Below are 25,645 nucleotides of genomic sequence, written 5' to 3'. Positions count from 1 at the left end.
AAGACAGCCCGTTAGGCCTCGATATGCCCTATTCACTTGGACGTTGCATTTTATGAGAACGGTGCTTGTTTGATCCATGCTTGGGGATGGGCCTGTCGTATGAACCCGGCCTGTGTGAAAGTATAGTTGTAGCTCTAGCCTCTTAAAAAAAGCAAACTAGGATGTTCTGTTGAGTGTGAGAGGGGAAAAAATAGAAAATCTCCTAAGTGTTTTTATTCATATTTTACGTCCTTGGCAGAAGCTCACCCCAGATCTGCTTAGAGGAATTCCTCTTCTCAAAAAGTGTCAACCCCTAAAAACGTCCTCTGGCGAAACCTGTCCAGGCCTCTTCTTGCTATCCAGGTCCTACGAACAAAGGCAGCTTTGGAGATCCAGGAGTTCCATTGGCCCCATTTGGAGCTGTGTTAGAGAACAGAGATAGAATGGATGCAGGTGGGGAAGCTGGGGAGAGGAGCAGTGGAGCAATCTGGGCAAGAACTGGACAGAAGATCCTGGAGGAGGAAACCATTTCAGAGATCCAGCCCTGGAGCTTCAGGAATGTCCACTTGCAGAAGAACCAGGGGCCACGAGAGCTTTGCAGCCGCCTCCACCGCCTTTGCCGCCAGTGGCTGCAGCCAGAAAGACACACCAAGGCGCGGATGCTGGACCTGGTGCTGCTGGAGCGGTTCCTGGCCGTCCTGCCCCCCGAGATGGAGCGCTGGGTGCGGGAGTGCGGAGCAGAGACCAGCTGCCAGGCGGTGGCCTTGGCCGAGGGCTTCCTCCTGAGCCGGGCGGAGGAGCAGAAGGAGCAGGGAGAGATGCAGGTGAGAGACCTTCATCTTGGGAGCCCAGAAGGGGGTTGACTATAATGAACAATGTGTTTGAATTCCTGAATGCTTCTCTCCCAGAGTTTTCTGGCGTTAGCAATAGGAGCAGTTTAACGTTTTAGGCAATTTGTTCCCTTGCTCCTTCCAGAGGTTGATGGACTTGCCGATGGCTACGAAGATGTGGGAAGAGAACAAGAATCCTTTTCTTGTGAGCTATTCCCTTATTCTCCTCCTCCTTTTCTCCTTAGCTCTTCTCCTCTTCGCTGTTTATATTTCAGGGCCTGGCGATGATCACCAAACAAAGGAGAGATTCATCAGATCTCTCACAAGAGCAGCTTTTCAGAGGATCCTCCAGAGAAGATCAAAGTCAGGGAACATCGGGAGGTGAGGGAAGGTGCTTCCAAGCAGTGTGAAGCTCCTCACAGACTCCAGCTCTCTCATGCTGGGGTCCTACCTCCCTATTATTTTATTAAATGGGCTTTTAAAAACGCCATAAACATTTCCACTTCTGTCTCCCTCCTAGGGAATAGAACAATGCCATGGGTCTTTATAGGATCCTCTCCTCTTTCTGAGGGAGCTGAAAAAGCCACTGACCCTTCAACTCAGGTAGGAGAGAAACTTCAGAGAAGATGTAGTAGGTCATTACAAGGACTTCCATTTTTTTTCCTGAGATTAAGGCAACGGGCTAGAAACCAGGGGACTGTGAGTTCTAGTCCCGCCTTAGGTGTGAAAGCTGGCTGGGTGACTTTCTCCCAGCCCAAGAGCCAATCAGGGGCAGTAGGAGAGTTCTAGTCCCACCTCAGGCATGCAAGCCAGCCGGGTGACCTTGGGCCAGTCCCTCTCCCTCAGCCCAACTCACCTCACAGGGTTGTTGTTGTGGGGAAAATAGGAGGAGGAAGGAGTATTAGGTATGTTCCCTGCCTTGCGTTATTTACAAAAATAATAAAGGCGGGATAGAAATTAATTAATTAGCACCTCAGTCCTGCAGAATCAGTAAACTTGATAACACTAATCCCAAATGTTTTGTCCATCAGCATCAATGACCCTGCCCATTTTCTTACATCAGTTTTTGAATTCTGCAGTAGATGCCCATTTAACCCCTTGGAACTCTCTGCATTTTGGGATTGGTGAACTTATGAAGAGAATTTGCCAATATTTCTTGGGCATCCCTGTTAACAAAGAAAGTTAACTTCCCTTTTTAGGGTCTTGTATCCTTTGAGGAAGTGGCTGTGTATTTCTCTGAGGAGGAGTGGTCACAGCTGAATACCAACCAAAAAGCCCTCCATGGGGAAGTCATGCTGGAGATCTCTAGGATCGTAGCCTCTCTGGGTAAGTGTCCCCCATTGTCTATTCTAATTTTCAAGGAGACATGCGATGGTCAGATGTAACCAGCTGTTTCTCATAAAAAATTCAGACATGTTCTGGCTGGGAGGAGAGAAGATCCAGTCTTCTTCTGCTCCAAGGAAAGGAAGAAGTCCATATAGCTTCTAGCAAGTCAGACTAATCTACTGACTATAGATGACTTTGAGATTAGTCCAACCTATAACAATAGTCTGACTTATAACAATATAGGAGCTAACCAAATGGTCACCCACCATTGTCATTCAAAATCAAAGTAGGGTCACACTAGGATAAGGCAGCCTTACGGAATGCTAGGTGGGATGGGGTCAAACACAACACCAGGGGAAGTGTGCTTCAGAGTGTAGGAGCTATCACTGAAAAGGCCTGCTGCCTTTTCCACACCCCATGCACCTCAAGGGGGTGGGATCCTCAGCACCACCCTCCAGATGTTCAGACAAGTGGGCAAAGTCAACTGTGACACCATGGTTCCTGATACATCCTGGTGCTTCACTAGTAATAAGTCAAGTCTCTTTATTTCGGTCAACAACCAGCATAACATTCAAGAATAAAGTCACAGCAGTCCTGCTGTGGTAGTAGATTTTGGTACCACTACCATTAAGGCTGTAAGTTTAAGATTTTAAAGATGAATGTGAATAGAATAGCAATTTGTATAATGTGGGTACAACTGTAGAATAGATCCAAATAATAACTGGCATTCTGAATTGGGCCTAGAAGCTTACTAGCAGCCAGTGCAGCAATTATAACATTTATCTGCAGTATTAGGTATGTTTGCCGCCTTGAGTTATTTATAAAAATAATAAAGGCAAGATAAAAATTAAATAAATTTAAACTTAAATAAATAAATAGCATGTTTGCCAGCAGAACCAGTGGCTGCATTTTGTAGCAGCTGCAACTTCTAGGTTGTCACCAAAGGCAGCCCATCCGAGTGGTGATCAAGGCATGAGTTACATCAGGGCAGTCTATCTGCCTTGTGCTCTATTGGCATTTTCTCAGACTAGCTATTTGGTTAGTGTCCTTCCATCCCTTTTCTTTCATACTTCTCTTCTATAACCATGGGTTTGGAGATTCTGAGAGAGATGCCATCATTTTTCTCCCTGAAAACATACAGCTTTATTTATTTCCCACTGCAATCAACACTGGCTCTCATATGATTCTGAATTAATAGAAAAACTAATATGTATCTATGTGCATGTATGTATGTGTGTGTGTGTGTGTTTATTCATTCATTCATTTCCCCTTCACAACTATTTGCTTCTGGCAAGAGATGAGTGCATAGTAAATGCTGATAGTAGGATAAGCAGGAAAGAATGCATAGAAAATTATATTAAGTTGGCTCTATTCTCTACTCCAATTTTTCCATGGGTCATCCCAAGAATATATTTTTGATAGCTCATTATCATAAAACTGTTTCCCACTGAAATTCAATATGAATATGGAGAATTAATTTATTGAGAGAAATATTGCAACAGCACACTGGTGTAGTGTCTCATTTTTTAAAAAAATGATTTTTACATTTCTACTGCTTACTAAATAAGAACAATCCATTTCCATACCTTACAGTTTTACACACGTGAACTTGGGTAACATCAGAAGGCAAAAGTTGGTAAGCCTCAGATCAGATTATTTACTGTTGGTCAGACTTTTAAAATATTGTAGAATATTTGGCAAAAATCCAGCAGGTACTTCATAATCACTTGCTAGAGCTTGATCTTCGCTTCCTTTCCCTAGTTTTTCATTCTCTCTTTTTCTTTCAAGGAAGCAAGTATGAGAAAAAACAATCAAAAAACGGGAATAAGAAGGGCTCAACTTCACAGTGTGCTCAGCAGTATCTTGTCCAACGAGATCACAAAGGACAAACACCGAGCAAGTGTTTACGGAAAAGTGTGAAAATACTCAAAGACAAGCTAGATTTAAATAAACATTATACAACTCATGGTAAAGGTAAACACTATCAGCGTAGGGAGAATGAAAGAAATAAGACTCCGACTTCAAATATTTCTTTATGTGAAAACATCAGGATGGAAGAGAAACCGTATAAATGCAGAGAATGTGGGAAAAGCTTCAGCAAGAACGGTTCACTTACCTGTCATACAAAAATCCATGCGGGGGAGAAGCCATATAAATGTAGGGAATGTGGAAAGAGCTTTACATGGAACAGTCACCTTACTTCCCATAAAAGGATTCATACCGGTGAGAAGCCATATAGATGTGCAGAATGTGGAAAAAGCTTTACTCAGAATAGTCAACTTACCTATCATAGAAGGATCCACACAGGGGAGAAACCATATCAATGTATGGAGTGTGGAAAGAGCTTTACTCAGATCAGTCAACTTACATATCATAGAAGGATCCACACAGGGGAGAAACCATATCAATGTATGGAGTGTGGAAAGAGCTTTACTCGGAATATTCAACTCACTTCCCACACAAGAATTCACACAGGGGAAAAGCCCTATAAATGCATGGAGTGTGGAAAGAGCTTCACTCAGAATTGTCACCTTACTTCCCACAAGAGAGTCCACACAGGGGAGAAACCATATAAATGCGTGGAGTGTGGAAAAAGCTTTACTGACAAGAGTTACCTTACTTGCCATAAAAGAATCCACACGGGAGAGAAACCATACAAATGCATGGAGTGTGGAAAAAGCTATTTTCAGAAGAGTCTACTTACTTCCCATAAAGGGATCCACAGAGTGGAGAAACCTTACAAATGCATGGAGTGTGGGAAGAGCTTTACATGGAAGAGTCACCTTTCTTCCCATAAAAGGATCCACACAGGTGAGAAGCCATATAAATGTAGGGAATGTGGAAAGAATTTCCATGAAAATAGGTCCCTTATTATTCATGAAACAATCCACACACGGGAGAAACCCTTTAAATGCATGGAGTGTGGAAAGAGCTTTATATGGAAGAGTCAGCTTACTTCCCATGAAAGGATCCACACCGGGGAGAAGCCTTATGAATGCAGGGAATGTGGGAAGAGCTTCTATGAAAATAGGTCCCTTACTATTCATAAAAGGATCCACACGGGAGAGAAATTATATAAATGCACAGAGTGTGGAAAGAACTTTATATGGAAGAGTCAGCTTACTTCCCATCAGAGGATCCACACCGGGGAGAAGCCTTATGAATGCAAGGAATGTGGAAAGAGCTTTACTCACAACAGCCAACTTAGTAAACATAACAGAATCCATACAGGGGTGAAACCCTATAAATGCACCGAGTGTGGAAAGAGCTTTACTCAGAAAAGTCAACTTAATTTCCACATAAGAATTCACACAGGGGAAAAGCCCTATCAATGTATGGAGTGTGGAAAGAGCTTCAGTAGGAACAGTGAGCTTACTTGCCATAAAAGAATCCACACAGGGGAGAAACCGTATAAATGTGTAGAATGTGGTAAGAGTTTTACTCACAGCAGTCACCTTATTTCCCATAAAAGGATCCACACAGGAGAAAAACCGTATCGATGCATGGAGTGTGGGAAAAGCTTTTCTGAGCCCAGTCAACTTACATGCCATAAAAGGGTCCACACAGGAGAGAAGCCCTATAAATGCACAGAGTGTGGAAAGAGCTTCAGTCAGAGCAATTCACTTACTTGCCATGAGAGGATCCACACAGGGGAAAAACCTTATAAATGCATGGAGTGTGGAAAGAGCTTTATTCGAAGCAGTCAACTAACTTATCATAAAATGATCCACACAGGGGAAAAGCCTTTCGAATGCATGGAATGTGGAAAGAGCTTCAGGAGGAAGAGTGACCTGCTTTCTCATAAAAGGACCCACTCTGGTGAGAATCTCTAAGTAGAAGATTAAACTAGTTTCAGCCCATGCATACCCTCTCTTCCTGGTCTGAAGTAGAAAAGAGACTTGCTTTGAATCCTAAATTTTGTCCCTGACCTTTACTAAGGCTTGAATGAAACAGCTACAGAGAGAATTAATTCACTTAGGAAAAGGTTAATGCAAATGGTGTCATTTTGGGATGAATTGGTTGGGATCATTTATGATATTGACACAATTGGAGGTGCAGACTAGAAAACTATTTTGTTTTAGTTTTCAGTTTTAAATGCTTGCATTTTGACTTGTCCTTCAAAATCCAATGGAGTCACCATTTGATGTGTCTCAAAATGTGCCATACCAGTTTTGATTGATTGATTGATTGATTATGTGCTGGTTCTTAGTGACCACATAGATAGATTTTCTCCATGATGATCTGTCACTAACCTGGTCCTTCAACTCTTCCAACGGTGCGCTCATCGCTAGTGTAACTGAGTCTATACACCTTGCTACTGCTTGTCCTCCTCTTCTCTTTCCTTCCACCTTTCCCAGTATGAACTAACCGCCCAGAGTCCCTCTGGTGAGAGGAGACGGGCGGTGACAAATCAAATAAACAAACAAACATATAATTCAATCCAATGTATTATTGTATCTTCACAAGTGAGCTTCATGCTCCCCAGTTTGCTGATGTTTCCACTTGACATTGACTTTGATGGGGATGTGTGATGTTTAAGGATGTAAGGATAGGGATGTAAAAGTTTAACACTTGTGGCTTCCCCAGTCTTTAGAAGGAACTTCATTTAATGAAAGCATCCCTAATGTGTTTCTATAAGTGGGAGCTGTATCGACATTTCTTCCACTGTAGCAACTGTTCTTCCACAATCCTTTTCTACAGTTTGATCTTCCTTTCCTTTGCCTTATCTTGTTACAGTTCTGCCATTCCATCTTCACACCTCATTTTTAGTCTTTATACAGCCACTCTTGTATTAAATGTCGGTGGGGGGGACCCTAATCTGTCCTCATAAAAAGTAGGAAATGACTCAAGTAGAGATAAGTTTTTGTACGAGAACATTGTATTCCATAAGTATCCCAGATTTCGTCAAATTGTATTAAGGAGAATGGGGGAATGGGTGATGTTGAATTAAAAGTGGGCATGTCCCTTAAATATCTGATGTCTTTCTTTCTTTCTTTCTTTCTTTTGTCCCCAAGGAAGGGTTGTACAGGAGAGTGAGAATTAAAAGGAGTTGAGTGTGCTGAAATGGCAAACAATCAATCATGAATTGAGGAAAGAGATACTGAGAAATCAATGGAAGCCAAAATAAAATAAAATGAGGACAGCCGTTCCAGGAATGTGCAGGGACAATCCGCCATTTTTAATGTTCTACAATCCAGAAGTCTATTCTGTCCAAACAAGATCAGAAAGGAATGGAAACAGAAGTTAATAGTCTTACTTGTATTTACCATAGACTCTGTCTGTTGATTTGCTTTGCTTTTCTCAGTTTTACTGTGCCTCTTACGCCATGTATTTCTGGAAAGATATCACTGGACATATATCAAAGATAGAGTCCATCAGATCCATTCAAAGCAAGCTGTAAAGACAAAAGAATTTCTCTGGAAGGTTTCAGCTTACGCAACCTATGGGGCAATCCCACAATGAAAACTTCTAAGATGGTTCTAAGGACAACAGATGCTTCCCATGTGAAGTGGATGAGGTGAAAAAGCACCTGGAGGTATGAACAGAGGACTACCCTGGGACTGTCCAAGCTTTATTGGAAGTTATAGAAGTGAATGGGAATTGTAGTGCTAGAGAACCATCGTGCAGAGCATGGTACTGTGATGCTGGGTGTCCTGCCTCAATTCTTCTGGAACTCAGATTTACTTAAAAACTCCCAGCCTTTGGGACCTGATTTATGATCCGCTTTCCAACGAGCATGACTGTGTTGTTTGCTTGTCTCCACTCAACCTGCCCAATCTCCTGGTGACCTTGTTGCAGCTCACACTGATACAGCTGTATGAGCCTGGTTGGCATTTTTCTCCTTCCTGCTGAAAGTCCTGCTGTTTATCTGGGGAGCCTCTTGACCTCTGCCTTTTGTGCCCCGGTTAAAGAATGTGGCGTCTTGTTTGTACCGGTTTTATTTACATAATTTTTCTCTGTTCTTTGTGGGTTATTTGGATTCGGATTTAAGGATCTGTGAAAGTCTATTTTTCTTTGGCCCCTTGTGGTGAAGGGGACACAGGCTAAGCGCTAAGTTTTTGTGCTGGAGACTCACATCCCAAGCTTATCTAGGGTGTGCTTGGATGCATGGCCTCCCTTCCTAACTCTTGCTGGTTTCTACTTCTCCATTGGCTTGGATTTTTTGTTTTAAATGGGTTGTATCAAAATATGCAAGCCAGACTGTATTTTGTCTATTTAAATACATGTATAATATTTTTATCTTTTATTCAGTTGGATTCTCATATTGCTACATGCTACAGTTCTTTCCAGACTGTTAAAGGCGTTTGTTTTTTTTAAATCTCTGACTCTTAAATATACATTTGCTTATTTACCTCTTCTTAGCTATAAAGGAAGTTGATCAACTACAGTTTCTTCCATGGTTGTGCTTTATATCTCTTTTTAAAATTTGCTAACCCTCTCTTCTCCTTTCCTGTTTTTCCTTCTTTAATTTGACCTCGGATGAAAAACAACAAAATAAGAATAAGCAAATAGGCAATCTAGCTAATCCAGAGGAATACTCAGCAACATTACTGAGGGGAGAGGACAAACAACATTCAATCACAATCATAAGACAGAAATCCACTACCAGGGATAGATCATGCTCCACCTTTAGCTTTACAGAAGCCCAATGTCAGATCCCCCCGATCAAAGGTTTCACGGAAACCCTTATCGGAGCATCTACCATCATTTCCTTCTCCAAGGAATGGGATCCGTGTCGCCAGATGGGAGGGGGTGTGAAGTTGGAGTGTGAAGTGGTTTATTATGGCTATGGAGGACATCAAGGACATGGGGTTGAGATATGCCACGAATACCATCTGGATGGGGGGGGGGTGTAACATGGTTTCATGGGAAAGGGGACTAACTAAGGGGATGTAGTTTTTAAGTTAGGTTTGAGCGGGAAATCTTTATTTGCAGCTTGCCTTCTGTACCATTCATTACGCTTCAATAAAACAGTTAAAGGAATCCCAGCCTCCTGACTGTGATTGTGTGAATGCTCAAATGATCAGGTGCTGACACCCAAGAAGGTTGGGCCATGCAAACTTCTGGTGGTACGCTGGCTATAAGGCCACAGAGAAGGCCCGTCTTTTAGGTCCCACTAAATGACGCTGCTCTCCAGCTGCGACCAGGAGCACGTCAACTCTGCCAGATCAGACAGAAACAAGAGGAGGAAGGCTATCCTGTAGGCAGCTAGGATATAAGCCCATTTTTGCTGCCTTTTAATCTTCACATGTCTTGCTCTTTTTTTGCCTCTGTCCTTTGTAGCTATCTTTCTCCATGTCATGGGATATCTTTCTCTCGCCCTGTTTTTTTGAAGCAATCTTTTTTTAAGATGCCTTTTCTCCCACGCACAGCTTCTTTCAGTGCATCGTACAAGCAATGGCCATACAAGTGATGCTGTTGAGGTTCTTATGAAGGCTGTGAGGCTCTGGATAGGGGGGAACAGGTTGAGACTCAACCCCAGCAAGACTGGGTGGCTCTGGGTTTTGGGGCACCCTGCATCTGGTGATTTGTCATTTGCAATTCTTGATGAGGTAGCACTCTCCCAGGCAGAGTTGGTACACAATCTAGGCATCTTCCTGGACTCATGGCTCCTGCTCAAAGAGCAGGTGGCAGCCTTGGCCAAGGGTCCTTCACATAGATTCATCTTGTGTGCCGGTTGCACCCGTTCCTGGACTGGTAGGCTGTGCTCATTGTCACTCATGCTTCTGTCACTTCCTTACCAATTACTGCAATGTACTCCACGTAGGGCAGCCTTTGAAGGCCATCCAGACACTGGCTGGTCCAGAATGCCATGCGTGCAGTTTTGGGCACCCCAAATTCTGTGCAACGCCACTGCTACATGAGCTTCCACCATGATTCTGGGTGCAATTCAGGGTGTCGGTTATCACCTTTAAAATCTTGCATGGCACGGGGCTGGGTTGCTTGCAGGACTGTCTATCTGTGAGGGATTCTCCCCGTTCCACCAGATCTGACAGGATGGGCATGCTCCATGACCCCTCAGTTAAACTGCCATTTTGTGGGACTGAGGAGGTGTGCCTTCTCTGTCGCAGCACCTGCCCTAGGGAAAAGCCTTCAGGCTCGGAGGGCCCTGAACCTCTCAGCTTCCCAAAAGGCTCGTACAACCTGGCTTTTTCCCCAGACATTGGGGCCAGAATGTTAGGACAGCCCAGTATACACGTTTGCTCTGTGAAATTTATTTTATTTATTTATTTATCAAATTTGTCACCGCCCATCTCCTCCGAGCAGAGGGACTCTGGGCGGTTTACAGCATAAAACAATAACTATACAATAAACTTCCAATATAAAATACAGACTAAAACAATTTTAAAAACTACCAAATATAATAAAATCCCAATGGCCATAGTCTCATTCAGTCCTCGTGTAGGAGGGGCACTTCAAGGCACTAGCCAACCCCAAGTATGATTATTCTCCTCCCTGCCCCACGCCCGGTGGCAGAGCCAGGTCTTCAGTTCCCTCTGGAAGGCCTGGAGCAATGGGGCCAATCTCACCTCCGGGGGCAAGATGTTCCAGAGGGCGGGTGCCACTGCAGAGAAGGCCCGCCTCCTGGACCCCATGAGGTCCTGTAAAAATTGTTATAGAGGACCTCACATTATTTTTAACTTCAATCATGGAATTAGTTTACATATTTTTTTTTGTAAATTGGTTGTTCACCACACAATGTTATGTATTTAAGGGGGGCAGCTGTATACATTTTTTAAGATAAATAATTAAATCATTCTACGAAGCATCCTTTTTCATGTCTATTGGCATAACTCCACACGCTTATGGGACATCTGTAACCTCATTCTTTTCACTCTGCTACAAGTTGTTTTCATGTCCTCTTTCCTCATGTCCATGTACTATGAATTCTGTTTTTTCATAGAGGATTCATACTTCTTCTTCCTGAAGTCATTCTACAGCCACTTTAATTTATTTCCTTTTCTTCCATGTCCATTTTCCCCCAGATCTTCTCTTGACGCTTCAAAAAAACGAACTCTACAGCAGAGGAATTAATGTCATGAATATTCATGACATTAATTACATTATTACAGTAATGAATGCACTTAGGTTGAAACCACATACACAACAGATCTTTTTCTAAACAGATTCTTATTAATTGCTACAGTCATTCACTCTTGGGTCTCCAAATGGCCTAATTTGTTTTTCACGGCGTTCCGTGTCGTCATGCCGGCCACATGACCACGGACGGGTCTACGGACAACGCCGGCTCTAACGGCTTAGAAACGGAGATGAGCACCGCCCCCTAGAGTCGGACACGACTGGACTTTACGTCAAGGGAAACCTTTACCTTTACCTTACCTTCTCTTTATTTCTACGGACCCTTTCATTGACTCGATGGTGTATTTTTTCCTCCAGGTCTCATTTGTTGAGAACGTTAGACAATTCCCCCCCGAAACTCATTCCTGGTTCTTTCATTACTACTGTTTAGTGGAGTGTATCACGCAACTGTAATCAATGTAAGGATCTTTCTTCTCATGTTGGTTTAGTCCATTAGCCTACATTCCTGCTCTCATACTCAGCCTTTGCTCCTTGCAACGAATTCCACGTTTGCTCCACACTCGCTCTGAGAGTTTTACCCCAGAAAAAGTACGCTAGTGGAGGAGTTAAGGGTGGATAAACTTGGTGATTTTGAGTCATTTTCCTGTTCCAGAACATGTTTCCTTTCAATATTTGGGGTGGTCCTTCTTCATAATTTCCATGACTTCCAGTGGGAATGGCAGACTAATCAATTCCTCCTTTCGAAGTAGAGCCAGCATCCCAGCATTTTCCGGATGCAGGCTAGGTTCCTGCAGCCTGAAGAAGTCTCCGGAAGTAAGAAGAATCTGGGGAAATCGCCCCACTTGTTCTCCAGTCAGCAGCTTCTTGTGGCAGGGTGGCAGAATGGAGTTCCCGTGATCAATCTGTAATTGAGACTGCTGAGAGACGGGGCTGTCATCTGGTTCAAGGCTGCGCCCAAGCCAAAAAACACGCTAAATCTTGCCACTCCATTTTTTAGACACTTTATTTTTCTGGTTATTTGTTACTTAAGAGAAGCTTTGTACAGCTAAGAAAAACTTAACCTCTTGGAGATGTTCATTTTTATTTTTAGTCTTTTAATTCGGAAATTTGGCTTCTTTTTGTAAAATGTAACATCGAAAGTTAAGACTATTGTTTTTATTGCTTTTTTTTAATAAGTTAAGTTCTAAGGAATATTGAAAAAATCCCTTATTTTGATGAATCTGCTTATGTGGAGTTGAAATCGGACTTTTCTTCCTTTATGTTCCTGTGGGAAACGGTCTTTGTTATTACTTTCCACCATGCTGATTAGCTCACTTCCGTAAATAATAAATCAGGAGATACTTTCCCTGAAAATAACCCTTGCCTTTGTTGGTGCTTTTCTGGGTCACTTATCTAAAGTTTTCAGAAGTAAAGATGTCAGTTGAAAAACAAAGGTGCGTCTGACTCACACCATGGTCTTCTCAATGGCCACAGATGCCTGTGAAAGCTGGACATTAAAAAAGGAGGATAGAAGAAGAATTGATGCATTCGAATTGTGGAGTTGGCGAAGATTACTGAGAATACCATGGACTTCCAGAAGAACAAAGAAATCAGTTTTAGAAGAAATACAACCAGAATGTTCCCTAGAGGCGAAGATAACCAGGCTTAGACTCTCATACTTTGGGCACATCGTCAGGAAAGACCGATCGCTTGAAAAGGACATCCTGTTTGGTAAAGTCGAGGGCCAGCGGAAAAGAGGAGGACCTTCAATGTGATGGATTGATACAATTACCGCATCAGTGGACGCAAACATTGGAACAGCCAGGCATATGGCGCAAGACCAAACGGCATTTCGTTCTGTTATGCATAGGGTCGCCATGAGTCATACTCAACTCGATGGCAACTAACAACAACAGAGGGTGCTATAATCTACTGTGATGAGACATGGAAGAAATTAAACTGATTTTTGATGAGCTTTATCTTAAAATCACTCAATTTTTGGACTATCTCTCAGAAGTTGTGGGTTTTAAAGTGTGCTACAGTTGGAGAAAACTGACAATGCTGTGAAATACCCAAAGGATAACGTTGATTTTCCAAAGACGTCTTTGACTTTTTTCCCACCCAAACGCAGGCCTCTGCGTTAGTTACTATGGAAATTCATCTTGCTGGTGTCTGCTAACTCTTTCAACTCCAGCATTTTGACACCAAAAAACAGGAGTCCGGTAGCACTTTTTCTGATGAGTACATTTCAGTAAAAGGCATCAGCTTTAGCAGGATGGAAAAGGAGATGGAAGCACTGTAAGAAGAAATCAAGATCTCTCCCTCCCACCATACCGTCTTCCCCAAATACTGTTTGTCCAGCCAGACAGTTTTCCCTTCGCAATCAGGGTAAAAGGTTAAAGGCTACAAATAGGTTCGATGGGGAAGAGACAGAAAAAAGGTTAAAATTTTAGGGGGAGATGGGCAGTGATGTTGTTGTTGTTGTTTATTCATTTAGTCGCTTCCGACTCTTCGTGACTTCATGGACCAGCCCACGCCAGAGCTTCCTGTCGGGGGCAGTGATAGAAATGTGAATAATAAATAAATAAATAAATAAATAATTTTTTGAAAAATGTGACAGGAAGCACCAAGCCCTTTAGAGAAAAGATTCCTTTCAGACTTAGCCAGAGATCTTCCTCCCAAAGAACCCATTCAGGTCAGGTGAACACTCTGCCCAGGCTGAACAGATCTCCATAATCAGTAACAGAAGATTTCTTCCCCAGGAAAATTAACAGTCCAAACTAACAGCGCTGGACAGGAAGATGTCGCAGCTCACTAGGAAGCCGAATCGCCCTAAACAGAGCACTCCACAACTCAGCAGGGAGCCTGACCACAGAGCGCCCCCTCTCGGAACGCCGGTAAACTGCACCCTCCTAGAACTATAGAGCTATAGAAATGGAAGGAAGGAAGGAAGGAAGGAAGGAAGGAATACTCCTCGAGAGAGCCCCCTGCCAAGAACCCGGCCAAGTGCGCCTTCTCCGAAGACGGGGACGCTTCCGCGCCTTCCCAAATAACAATAGCGCAGGTGATCTATATAAAGGGCTTGCGGGGAACTTGAAAGGGCGGCCGCCTTGTGGCGGCAGGGTCCGTCTGCTGTGCTCCCAGCAAAGGAACTTCGGTTCGAGCAATTGCCTGTGCATTTTTATTCCCGGCTCGGAAGGAACTTGGTGAGACTGTCCTCCAACAGCGGGAAAAGGAAAAGTGAAAGGATACAGGAAGAAAGTGGAAATGAAAGGACCGCGGAGAACGCAGCGGGCTTGTTAGAAGACGGCCCCCAACACAAACAACCGCGATGAAACGCCCGGGCACGTAGATATAACTGCAACCACCTATAGATACAGCAGGATTTGTATGACGTGCAAAGGATTTGTATGACTCCCGAGTCGGCCACGCCAGACACAACTTGGACTTCAACATTCTCGGGGCTCTGCAGCTGCATCTCTGCCCTTGGCTCCTCCAGCAACCATGTCGGCCTTCCTCTGGGGAGAGGGTGGCAGTTTCCTCCCACCCCCTCATCTCTGGGATCCCGTGGAATACGCAGCCCTTTCTCCCATCCTTTGCAAGATCCCCTGGCATTGCAGGCCAGAGCCAGAGCCACCAGGGGCTCTCTTTGCAAACACTTTTTTTCCCCCAAAAAGGGGTCTTCATTGCAAGCAAGTCCCAGGTTTGATTCCCAGCAACTCCATAAAAGGACCCATAATTCTGCTTTCCCCCACTTTCCTGCCCCCCCGCAAGAAAATGCACCCCTTCCCCCCACTCTTTTTTCCTAGGATCCCCCGGTATTGCGCACAGAATCCACCAGGGGGCCCCCTTTACAAACGTGGCCGGACTGGCAGTCTCTGAACTTCAGGTGGGAACTGAGCATGCGCCAGATAAATCGGCGGGGCGGGGAGTGAATACGGCTCTGGAATCTGGGGGGTGGAAAGGAGTGAGTGACATCACTGAAAAGTGTTGCCTCTCTAGGGTTCTGCACTTGCTCGCTTTAACCCTTCGAGGCGCCCAGAAACCAAAGAGGCTGCAGCGAAGTATTGCAGGGACGGAGATCCAGACGTGACACTGTTCAGTGAGTGGGGCGCCCTTCTCGCGGGAAGGGAAGCAAACGGTCTCGTGTTGGGGAGGGAATAGGCACAGGCAAAGTCTTCTGAGCCCTGGGAGGGAGAGAGCCCCAGGTCTCATGTTCCCCTGCCGCCCTTTTCCGTGCACGGTCCAGGCAGGGGCGAAAGAGAAGCATCAAAGTCCAGGATCCGCAGAAAGAAGAAGGTGATATGGGGGAGGCACACATTTTTTGGGAAAGCCTCAAAGTTGGGGGGAGAGGAACATGTTTTCTTTGCAAAACTCAAGGTGGACAATACTGTCTGGAAAGTTTGCAGGAAAGGAGATGCAAAGGGGATTCTGTGTCTGCATTTGCACAATGGGTTGGGTTACGCTAAAATGCGGTTGGACCAGCGTGTTGTGGGAACCCAGCCAGCGTCTTAGGAGGCTGTGTGAACCAGGGCCACATCTGAAGCTGTGTTCTGAGTCATTGGTTCTAGCCTTTGCATTTACCGCATGCTAACTCAGCCCTTGCATGGGGTGAATCCTGCCTGCATGTAATCGGGGGACTGTAGAACCGCGCTCTTAAATAGCAAGTATCGATGTTTTCTTCACTGAAGAAAAAGAATTGCAAAATCCTAAGCTGGTTTGGGTGAACCAGAACAGCACATACGCCATGATGTGTACTGGGTGATGTGCTTGGACGCTGCATTTTATATGAACTCAAACCAGCGTTTTGGGTTTGGTATGTTGTGTGAAGCCAACTTGCATCTGAACGTGTAACTATGGGTCTGGTTTCCTAAAAAGGAAAGCGTTAGCCCTGTGAGGTAGTCCAGACAAGAAGCACAACCAGGAGCACCAGCACTGTCTTTATTGTAAGGTTACCTAAAACAGAATCTTGCAGGATTGAAAGTATTTCTCCCCTCCTCTCTCTTACGTCTCTGGAAAACTGGGGACGGTCCCTTCTGAAATGCTTCCCGTGCTTCTCCCCTGCCTGCGGACTGAGCTGCCTCTTGCCAGACCATTGCCTAGGCTGTGGATCTTTCTCCTGCCTCCCAAGGTCATTCCCACATAGCATCACAGAAAGTGATGTTCTGTTGGGGTGAGGAAAAAGAAATCCAAAGTCCCCTTAACGGTATTCATTCAGAGTTGTGAGTCCCTGGTGGAAGAAGATTGTGGCGGTCCCAGATTTCCCTCCCAAATAACAAGACCAAAAACTGCCTAATGCAATTCCTCTTCCCTCTTCCCAAACATGTGCCTGTCCAGAAATATCTTTTCTTGTTCTGACTTTTTCTTGGAAGTGTAGTAGTTTCTGTAGTTCTGGACTTATTTTCCTTTTCAGGTGAGATATATAATTTGGAAGCATCTTATGTCTCCTTGTCTGCAAACAAAAATATCTCACAAGCAGAGGGGTGCAATGGCCTGGTGAGACTTCTCCAGGGGCTCTTTGCATAGTTCAGGTCCTATGGATAAAAAGACCTTGGGAGATCCAGAAGATCCGTTGGCCCCATTTGGATCTGGGTTAGAGAACAGGGGGGAAAGGCAAGCAAAGTACCGAGCAGATGAAGCTGGAAAAGGCCCTTCTGCTGCTCAGCCTGAGAGTTTTCAGAAAATGCAGGCAAGAACTGGGAAGAAGATCCTGGAGGAGGAAACCAACACTTCGGAGGTCCAGCCCAGGCTCTTCAGGAGCATCCACTACCAAGAGGCCAAGGGGCCCCGAGAGCTTTGCAGCCACCTCCACCAGCTTTGCCACCAGTGGCTGCAGCCAGAAAGACACACAAAGGCACAGATGCTGGACCTGGTGGTCCTGGAGCAGTTCCTGGCCGTCCTGCCCCCCGAGATGGAGCGCTGGGTGCGGGAGTGTGGAGCAGAGACCAGCTCCCAGGCGGTGGCCCTGGCCGAGGGCTTCCTGCTGAGCCGGGCGGAGGAGCAGAAGGAGCAGGTTGGGTTGCAGGTGAGAGACCTTTGCCTGGCAAGCCGAAAATGGGATTTCAAAGAATAAACAACTGTCTGTTTTAATTCTTGTATATCCCCCTCTTATCATTTTTGCATACTGACAGAGAATGTTGTGTTCTTGTTTTACATCTGCACTGATGGACATAGAGGGCTGCAAAGATGTGTGCACGGAACCAAAATCCACTTTTGTTAGCCATTCCTGTATTTTCCTCCTTTCCTCCTTCATTCTCCTTCCCCCTCCTCCTCCTCCTCCTCCTTCTTATTTTTTTTTTTTTGTCAGCTCCTGGCAGCAGTCACCAAACATCCCGAGAAAAAGGAAGATTCAGTGAATCTCCCACCAGAGCTGCTTTTAAGGAGAAGCTCCCAAGAAGATCAAAATCAAGAACTATTAGGAGGTAACAGAAGATCCTAACAAGAAGTTTCTACTTTCCAAAATAATGAGATTCTGTCTAACTCCCATTATTTTCATAGCATTATGTGTAACATTTTCCCGTATCTTAGTAAATATTCTTTTAAAGGTTCTGGTTCTGCCACTTTTGGCTCTCCTACAGGGAACAGAATATTTACAGGAGTGTCTCGTTTTTCACGTGGAATCGAAAGAGCGGCAGAACCTCTGAATCAGGTAGGAAGAGAAACTTTGCAGAAGCTGCAGCAGTCCATTTGTAGACCTCGTATTTTGTTACAGGGCTTGCTGTAGAATCTCTTCTTCCTAAACAAACAGGGAAATTCAGTTTGAGATTCATTCTCTGCTTAGCCTGTCTCTCAGGACCATTATAGAGACAGAATGGAGTAAAATACCTATACTGAAAGATTCTTACTAGCAACCTCGCTCTCTCCCAGCCCAACCCAACCCACCTCACAGGGTTGTTGCTGTGGGGAAAATGGGAGGCAGGAGTATTAGGTATGTTCTCCACCTTGAGTTATATATAAAGAAGGCAGGATTAAAAAAAACCCTCATAATAAATCTAATAAAAATAACCTGATTGATTGTTTTCCAACAATTCAGTACTTTTTTCTCTTCTGCACAAGCTCTCTTTACAGTGACCACATTTTCTTGGACAAGCCTGAAAAAGGGGCAAATCTGAAAGAGGTTCCTAAGGATAAAAAAAAATTAATTGTTTATAACTGCTTTGCAAAGGAAAATTCAAGAGCAACACCAAGAAAATGAATCATTAAATTAAATAAAGCTAAAGACAGCTTTCTGAATTGCTGTCCTTTATAATAAAGGACGCATGGTCACTGTAGCTATCTTACAATAACTGATTTCCAGTGATCCTTCAGGTAATCCTTAAATACTGTAATATTAAATAATCCAGTAATCCTTAAATAATATTAAAACAGCTGGATGATTTTGATCTTGCCTCGCCAAATGCATTTTCATTCTGCAGGACTGCTCAGAATTAGATACTTAAATGGACAAATTACAGTTTTACAAAAGCATCTGTAGTGGGTTTTTTGGTATTTAAACTGTGTGCTGTCTGTGTGGAAGCTTATTTTCTTTTGGTACCTTTAGTAAAATGTATTTTTTGTTTCAAAGCAGTTGCCTTCTATTCCCTGCCTCAGCTGGGCTGGGCTACAGACCCCCGAAGTTTTTGTTCTCGTTTCCCTTTTTCGTCTTTAGCCAGACCCAAGGTGGGGTGAGGATGTCCCCTTCAACCCTCTCCTGGTTCCCCAGTGGGCTGGTGTAGAGGGAGAAACCGGTTTCTGGCGAAGGGTGGCAGCAAGGAGACCGAATTGGCCAGTCGCTGTTCACCCCCAGGCACCATTACCTCATAGCTGAAGTATCTCTGAAGAAGGGCTGGTTTGACCCTGCGGACACCTTTTCCCCTCATTACAGCATCATTTAAAACAAGATATAAATTATAGTGTTTTTACTAGGGTATAAAGAACAAATAATGGTGGCCAGACAGAGGAATTTCTAAGTAAAAACAGCTGTTTATAATAAAGTCATGTCCGGCTTCCAGAATCATTTCTGACAATGTGATTTGGGCTTGGATCTGGATCCCAACCAATTCCGCTTTGCAAAGTAAATCAGCACAATTTCCTCCCCAGCTTGACTTTCTCATCTCCTATCCAGCCAATGGTGCAGAACATGAGTAGCTTCCCTGGAATCTGAGAAGCAGAATGTGGTTGGCGTGTCATCTGCGTGTGGATGGCACCTGCCCAAATCCTTGGATGAGCTCCCCCAGCACTTCCATGAAGGTGGGCAAGACTGGTCCCTCAGCAGACACCACAGGCTATTGCCTGAGATGTCAGGAGCTCCCCACCACTTCCTTCCGCAAACACCAGGAAGGACGGGAGTCCCTGAGAAGTATGGTGACCATATCTTCTTGGAAAAAATAAAGGGCAAACCTGAAAGAGGTTCATAAGGATTTTAAAAAGTGTTTATGTTTATAACTTTGCTTTACAAAGGAAAATTCAAGAGCAAAACCAAGGAAAAGTTTACAGAAATGCATATTCTAATAAGAATATCTGAAATCAAACGGTACATGTAAATTTATTTTAAAAAGACAGTTTGGTTTCCATATTTTTCACATGAATGTGAAAGGCTGTGCATTAAGTGGTACCATCTGCACAGTAAAAGTTAAATGACTGGAATAAAGGACAAAGGTGAGTGTCTGAAAAACAAATACATCTCAAGGGCGGCTTTCTGAAATAAAGGACTATAATAAAAGACGTATGGTCACTGTACTGACAAGGGATGTTTCCAGGGCTCACGTGCCAGTTGATCCAGAAGGAAGCTGGGGCTGTTTCACTGAAAGTCCTGTAAAATCAGTAAAAAAAACTGTCTCAAATGTTACCTAACAGCAATGTACCCTGCCCATTTTCCCAGGTAAAAATTTGAATTCCACAGTAGCTATTCATTTAACCCATTAGAAATCTCTGCTTGGGGGACCTGTGAATGACTGAAGAAAACTTACAAGTCCTTCCAGGGCTTCTCTGATGATAGAGGAACTGTTTCTCCCTCCTTCCCCACCAGGGTCCTGTATCCTTTGAGGAGGTAGCTGTGTATTTCTCCAGGGACGAATGGTCTCATTTGGATCCTGACCAAAAAGCCCTCCATGGGGAAGTCATGCTGGAGAACTCTAGGATCGTAGCCTCTCTGGGTAAGTGTCCCCCATTCTCCACTCTAATTATTAGAGAAGGTATGTTATGGCCAGATGTGACCAGCCGTGTCTCATAAAAAATTCAGACGTTGTGTCCTGGCTAGCAAAAGGAGACGACTTGATCTTCACCTCCAAGGAAGGGAAGAGGCCAACAGTTATCTCCTTAGATGTGCAGTGTGACTGTTTCTCATACTTGTGGGGTTATCCGTAGCTTTAATTTAACTTACCCGCTGGAGGTCCACTGATCCCTGGATGTCTTGGCCCAGATTCCTGTGCCTGATTGTCCTACCAGCCGTATTTTCTTCAGCAGGCTACTTGGTTAATGTCCTTCCTTCCTTTTCTTTGACCTTCTTCTTCTGTAATCATGATCTTTAGAATTCTAAGCTGAATGCCATTTTTTCCCCTGTGGAAATGTGATTTTTATCTGTGGATTTTTTTCCCCTCTGCAAATATCTGGTTGTAATGAGAAGAGAATGAATAGCAAATGGTAGGTAGTTTGATTTTCCTGGCTTGGCCTTCCACTCCTGTTGTCCCACTGAATATTCCTGGAGTGAATTTTGAACACTTGTTTCCCCGATTCATGTCAGCCTTACAAGGGAGACCAGACTAAGAAACCAATATCGTGTAATCAGGGCTGCTTTTATTGTAACAGCTGTAGTAACATACAGTAAAGCTATAGGAATAGAATCTTGCAGATCTGAATGTGCTTTCCCCGCCCTCACTTTATCTTCGTGTGAACCAGGGACGGGCTTGTCTGACAGATTTTCTCAAGTTACTTTCACTGTTGCGTTGGTAGCAGCTCCTCCTCTTGTCCTCCAAGGCCATTCTCTGTGCCTCCTACAATTTCTCACTAGTCTGAACTGAAACCAAAAAGCAGTTCTCCACAGCCTACATACAGCAATAGGCATACCATAAAACATCCACGATAATTAAATAAAACGATTAATAAAACAAAATGTCATACCATGACTCATTCAGTCTGATGGCACAAATTCATCTAGTCAACATCTCCAAAATAGCTCAAAGGGTGTAAGGAGGGAAAGGGCAGACTTGACTTGTAACTGGAGGCTTATTCCAGAATGTAGGCATACCCATTAAGCATCCATCTGTCTTACCTTACAGAAATGGGGAATCACAAGCAATTTATCCTGATACTTTTGGATTGGGCTGGTTAGAGCTAGGCAGAGAATATAGTCCCATTAGATCAAGTGGTAAGAGGGAGACTTAATCTTACCACTTGATCCTTTTTTTCCCCCCAGGTTTCCTACAGTTTTCCTTCTCTCCTTTTCTTTCAAGGAAATGAATGGCAGGGGACCAAGAGTTACAACAAGCCAGTCAAAACAGCCAGGCATGGAAAAGGACAACAGAAGTCTCCAAATCAAATGGAACTAAGAAGGTGTGAGAGAACACAAACAAACAATGGAAGAAGGAAAAGCTCAACTTTCCAATATGCCCAAATTCCAGATTTTTTTGCCCCACAAAAACAGAAGACAATAACAAGGAGCATGTGTTTAGGGAGAAGTATGAAGATATTCAAAGAAAAACTAGAGATAAACAAACACTATGGGGCCCACACTAAAGAAGAACAGCAACAGTTGTGGCAGGATGAAAAAAATCATGGTCAGCCTTTTACTCTTTCCTTGCATGAAAGAGCCAAGATAGGAGAGAAACCATACAAATGTAGAGAATGTGGAAAAAAATTCAGGAAGAACCATTCCCTTGCTTGCCACAAAAGAATCCATACAGGAGAAAAACCGTATCAATGCACAGAGTGTGAAAAAACCTTCCGATGGAGTAGTCACCTCTCTTTCCATAAAAGGATCCACACAGGGGAGAAAGCATACAAATGCAGAGATTGTGGAAAGAACTTCCTTGCATGTGGGCCCCTTAAGAGTCATAAAAGGACCCACGTAATGGGGAAACTATATAAATGCACAGAGTGTGGGAGGATGTTTACTCAGAACAGTAACCTCACTTCCCATAAAAGGATCCACACAGGAGAGAAACCATATGAATGTACGGAGTGTGGAAAGAGCTTCAGCGAGGCCAGTTCCCTTACTTCGCATAAAAGGGTCCACACAGGAGAGAAGCCATATAAATGCCTGGAGTGTGGAAAGAGTTTCAGTAAAAATGGATCTTTTACTTCCCATGTAAGGATCCACACTGGGGAGAAACCATACAAATGCATGGATTGCGGAAAGAGCTTTACTCAGAAAAGTTCCCTTAATTCCCATATAAGGATCCACACAGGGGAGAAACCATATAAATGCTTGGAATGTGGAAAGAACTTCCGTAAAAATGGGTCATTTCTTTCCCATAAAAGGATTCACACAGGGGAGAAACCATATAAGTGTGTTGACTGTGGTAAGAGCTTTACTCAGAAGGGTTCCCTTACTTCCCATAAACGGATCCACACAGGGGAGAAACCATATAAATGCATGGACTGTGGGAAGAGCTTTACTCAGAATGGTGATCTTGCTAACCATAAAAGGATCCATACAGGAGAGAAACCTTATAAATGCTTGGTATGTGGAAAGAGTTTCCGTGACAATGGGTCGTTCACTTCCCATAAAAGAATTCATACAGGGGGGAAACCGTATAAATGCACTGAATGTGGAAACAGCTTTAGAATGAGCAGCTCTCTTACTTCCCATAAAAGGATCCACACAGGAGAGAAACCGTATAAATGCATGGAATGCGGAAAGAGTTTTAGTCAGAATGGTAAACTTACTTCCCACAATAGGATTCACACGGGGGAGAAACCATATCAATGTTTAGAATGCGGAAAGTGCTTCCGTGAAAATGGGTCCCTTACTTCCCATAAAAGGATCCACACAGGGGAGAAGCCCTATAAATGTTTTGAGTGTGGAAAGAAGTTTAGTAAGAGCAGTTCCCTAACTTCCCATAAAAGGATCCATACGGGGGAGAAGCCGTATAAATGCACAGAATGTGGCAAGAGTTTTACTCAGAATGGTGGTCTTACTTCCCATAAAAGGATCCACACGGGGGAGAAGCCATACAAATGCACTGTGTGTGGAAAGAGTTTCTGTCAAAATCGTTCCCTTATGTCCCATAAAAGAATCCACACTGAAGAACCGATATAACTGCGTGGAGTGCAGAAATAGCTTTAGGGGGAGCGGTGACCTAATTTCCAATGGAAGGAGCCAGTTATGTGAGAATCCAAATAAATTGTAGTTCTAGGTGCTTCTGTCCATTTAGATGCTTCCTGGTCTGAACTAGAAAAGGAACTTTCTACAAGTTCTAGGTCCTGTCTCTGACCTTTGCTAAGGCTTGATAGGAATGGCTAGAGACAATGTACTGAGGAAAAGGATAACAACAGGGGTGTGCCCTTTTACTGACGATGAGTGGGTTTTTGAAGGTTCGTTTTAAGATGCCAAAATTCTTGTACAAGAACATTCTTCTTTTCTTGATTCTGAGATGCTTGGAATTTCCATTTGTCTTCAAAAACTAGCAGACTCTACATTTTTAGGCAACTTAAAACCAGCTTATGAACATTTTGTTCAGTCTAATATACTGTAATAGCTTAAAGTTCTCATCAAAAGGTACAGAGGGGAATAGGGGACTGGTCATGGTGAATAAAAAGAGGCCATTTGGAGGGGTTGTCCCTTAAATTTCTTGAGAAAGGGATGTTTGGAGAACAGTAGGGATCAAAATAAAATTGAGGAAACCACTCCAAGGCTTCTAAATGAGTTGTAGTCCATGAATTCCTCCTGACCAAATACAAGAACAGAAGTATGAGGAAACTGCTTGTTGTGTCAAAAAAGATGTGAACTAATTTGACTCCCATCCACTCTGTAGAGAGAGCCAGTGCTGATACAGAAAGCATAGAACGTTATTCAGTCAAAGGCTTCCCCAAACTTTACGTCAGAGAATCCAAACTGGGGAGGAAGGCATAGAAATGTACATAGTATGGAAGGAGCTTCAGAAAGACGACTTCCTTCTCATAAAAGGAGCCACAGTGGCAAGAAACCGTACAAATGCTCGCCAAAAAGGCCTTTTTCGGGCAGCAGGGCAAAATTTCACCTTTTTGTGGTGTGACAACGGCCAGGACAAAAGTTACATTTGGTTTGATTACATTTACATAAAATGAATTAAATATTGTTGGTGTGATTACTTTCCCATCATGTATTTAAAGATTTCCTGCTCCACTCACATGAAAAATAAGAGGCAGGTGAGACTTTCTGGAAAGGTTCTGGGGGCAGACTTAGAAGTTTTGGAGCTGCATGCTGGCTTGAAAGTGTGCCCAGCAGTGAGTCCTTATAAACTAGAGATAATCCACCAATTTTATTTCTAGATCAGACATAGTTTTGAACAAGGAGGTAGAGGGAATGAGTATCAGATTTGCGGATTCACAAAATTGAGCAAGACACCAATTCCCTGAAAGGCAGACGGAATTCAGAGGAATCCTGATAGCTAAAGAAATGGCCTCAGAAGTACAAGCTTTCCCCAAGGGTGACATATTAATCTCATTCTTATATTCTATTTTTTACATTCTGCAATAATTCATACTCCAGCTGAATCTCTTCGTCTGCACATGATCTCTAAGTTGGGGGCTTTTCCTGCCACTTGTTTTTTTATCTAAAACAGAATTTGTACTTTATTCTTCTCTAAGACACTTTGGTTCCATTGTGATCTGAAGATGTTTAGGCTGTTTTAAATTCTCAGGAGATTTTTTTCCCTTCTCCTTAGCCATTCATCCTTCTGAGAAGCATTTCTATTCATTTAATCCAAGCTGGGAAGGGTATTTTTATTTCATGTGTTAAATTAAAGCATGACCTTTATTTGGGCTCCCAAACTTGACTCCGTCTGTCTTTTCTTTTCAAAGAACACTTCTGCATTCACTGAAATAAGCCTTTTCCAGCCTTAATTTCCCCACCCGGGTGCAATTTCTGTGGTACGTTTCCCAGGATATGTTATTTGAGCAGTTTGACTCGGATAGGCTCTGTTCTTTAAATGTTTGTGTTTTTTTTCCAAACCTGTTATAGGCCCTAGCTTTACAACTGTTGTAACCAAGAACTGACTCAAGAGGCTAAAGGAGGATTTCAGCCCTGGTTTATTTACTGTAGCTACAGGACTGCTCCTAGTCCTCTAAACATACAGAGAGTTCCAGAAAATAGTATCTGCTTTGACTTTGTCCTTGTCATTTATACCACAACAGTTAAAAAACTAAAAAACAAAATCACATTGTCACAAGTCTATATACTAACAAAGATTGATGTGGTTTTCCTCTGTTGTTATCTGACTTCCTTAGAAAAGCCTACTGGCGGCCTTATCCAAATGCAGAGACCCTCTAATGATCCATTTGATTATCGATTAGATACTGAAATGTGTGTC

The 25,645-nt window shown here is 43.5% G+C and overlaps 1 protein-coding gene and 1 pseudogene across 1 annotated transcript; both read left to right on the top strand.

Annotated features, from left to right (window-relative positions):
- The first annotated feature begins 1,106 nt into the window (after positions 1-1,106).
- Positions 1,107-23,986, top strand: LOC134492041 (zinc finger protein 420-like). Its single transcript, XM_063296162.1, has 5 exons — positions 1,107-1,190; positions 1,330-1,412; positions 2,009-2,135; positions 3,924-5,954; positions 21,953-23,986. The coding sequence occupies exons 2-5, from the start codon at positions 1,341-1,343 to the stop codon at positions 23,392-23,394; spliced, it is 3,672 nt and encodes a 1,223-aa protein (XP_063152232.1). The 5' UTR covers positions 1,107-1,190; positions 1,330-1,340; the 3' UTR covers positions 23,395-23,986.
- The window catches only part of LOC134491938 (zinc finger protein 345-like), a 105,019-nt pseudogene continuing 95,876 nt past the window's right edge, over positions 16,503-25,645 (top strand).

This window comes from Candoia aspera, chromosome 2 (genome assembly GCF_035149785.1).
Source record: "Candoia aspera isolate rCanAsp1 chromosome 2, rCanAsp1.hap2, whole genome shotgun sequence".
In the NCBI taxonomy this organism is placed as follows: Eukaryota; Metazoa; Chordata; class Lepidosauria; order Squamata; family Boidae; genus Candoia; species Candoia aspera.
Note: the sequence above shows the minus strand (reverse complement) of the source record. Positions and strands in the feature narration are given on the sequence as shown.

Bases quoted from the DNA above. Each gene is read 5' to 3' on its own strand.
- LOC134492041 (XM_063296162.1), top strand. From the start codon at position 1,341: ATGCCATGGGTCTTTATAGGATCCTCTCCTCTTTCTGAGGGAGCTGAA. The intron at 2,136-3,923 runs GTAAGTGTCCCC...TTTTCTTTCAAG, and splicing joins TAGGATCGTAGCCTCTCTGG to GAAGCAAGTATGAGAAAAAA. The intron at 5,955-21,952 runs GTGAGAATCTCT...GAGCCAAGATAG, and splicing joins TCATAAAAGGACCCACTCTG to GAGAGAAACCATACAAATGT.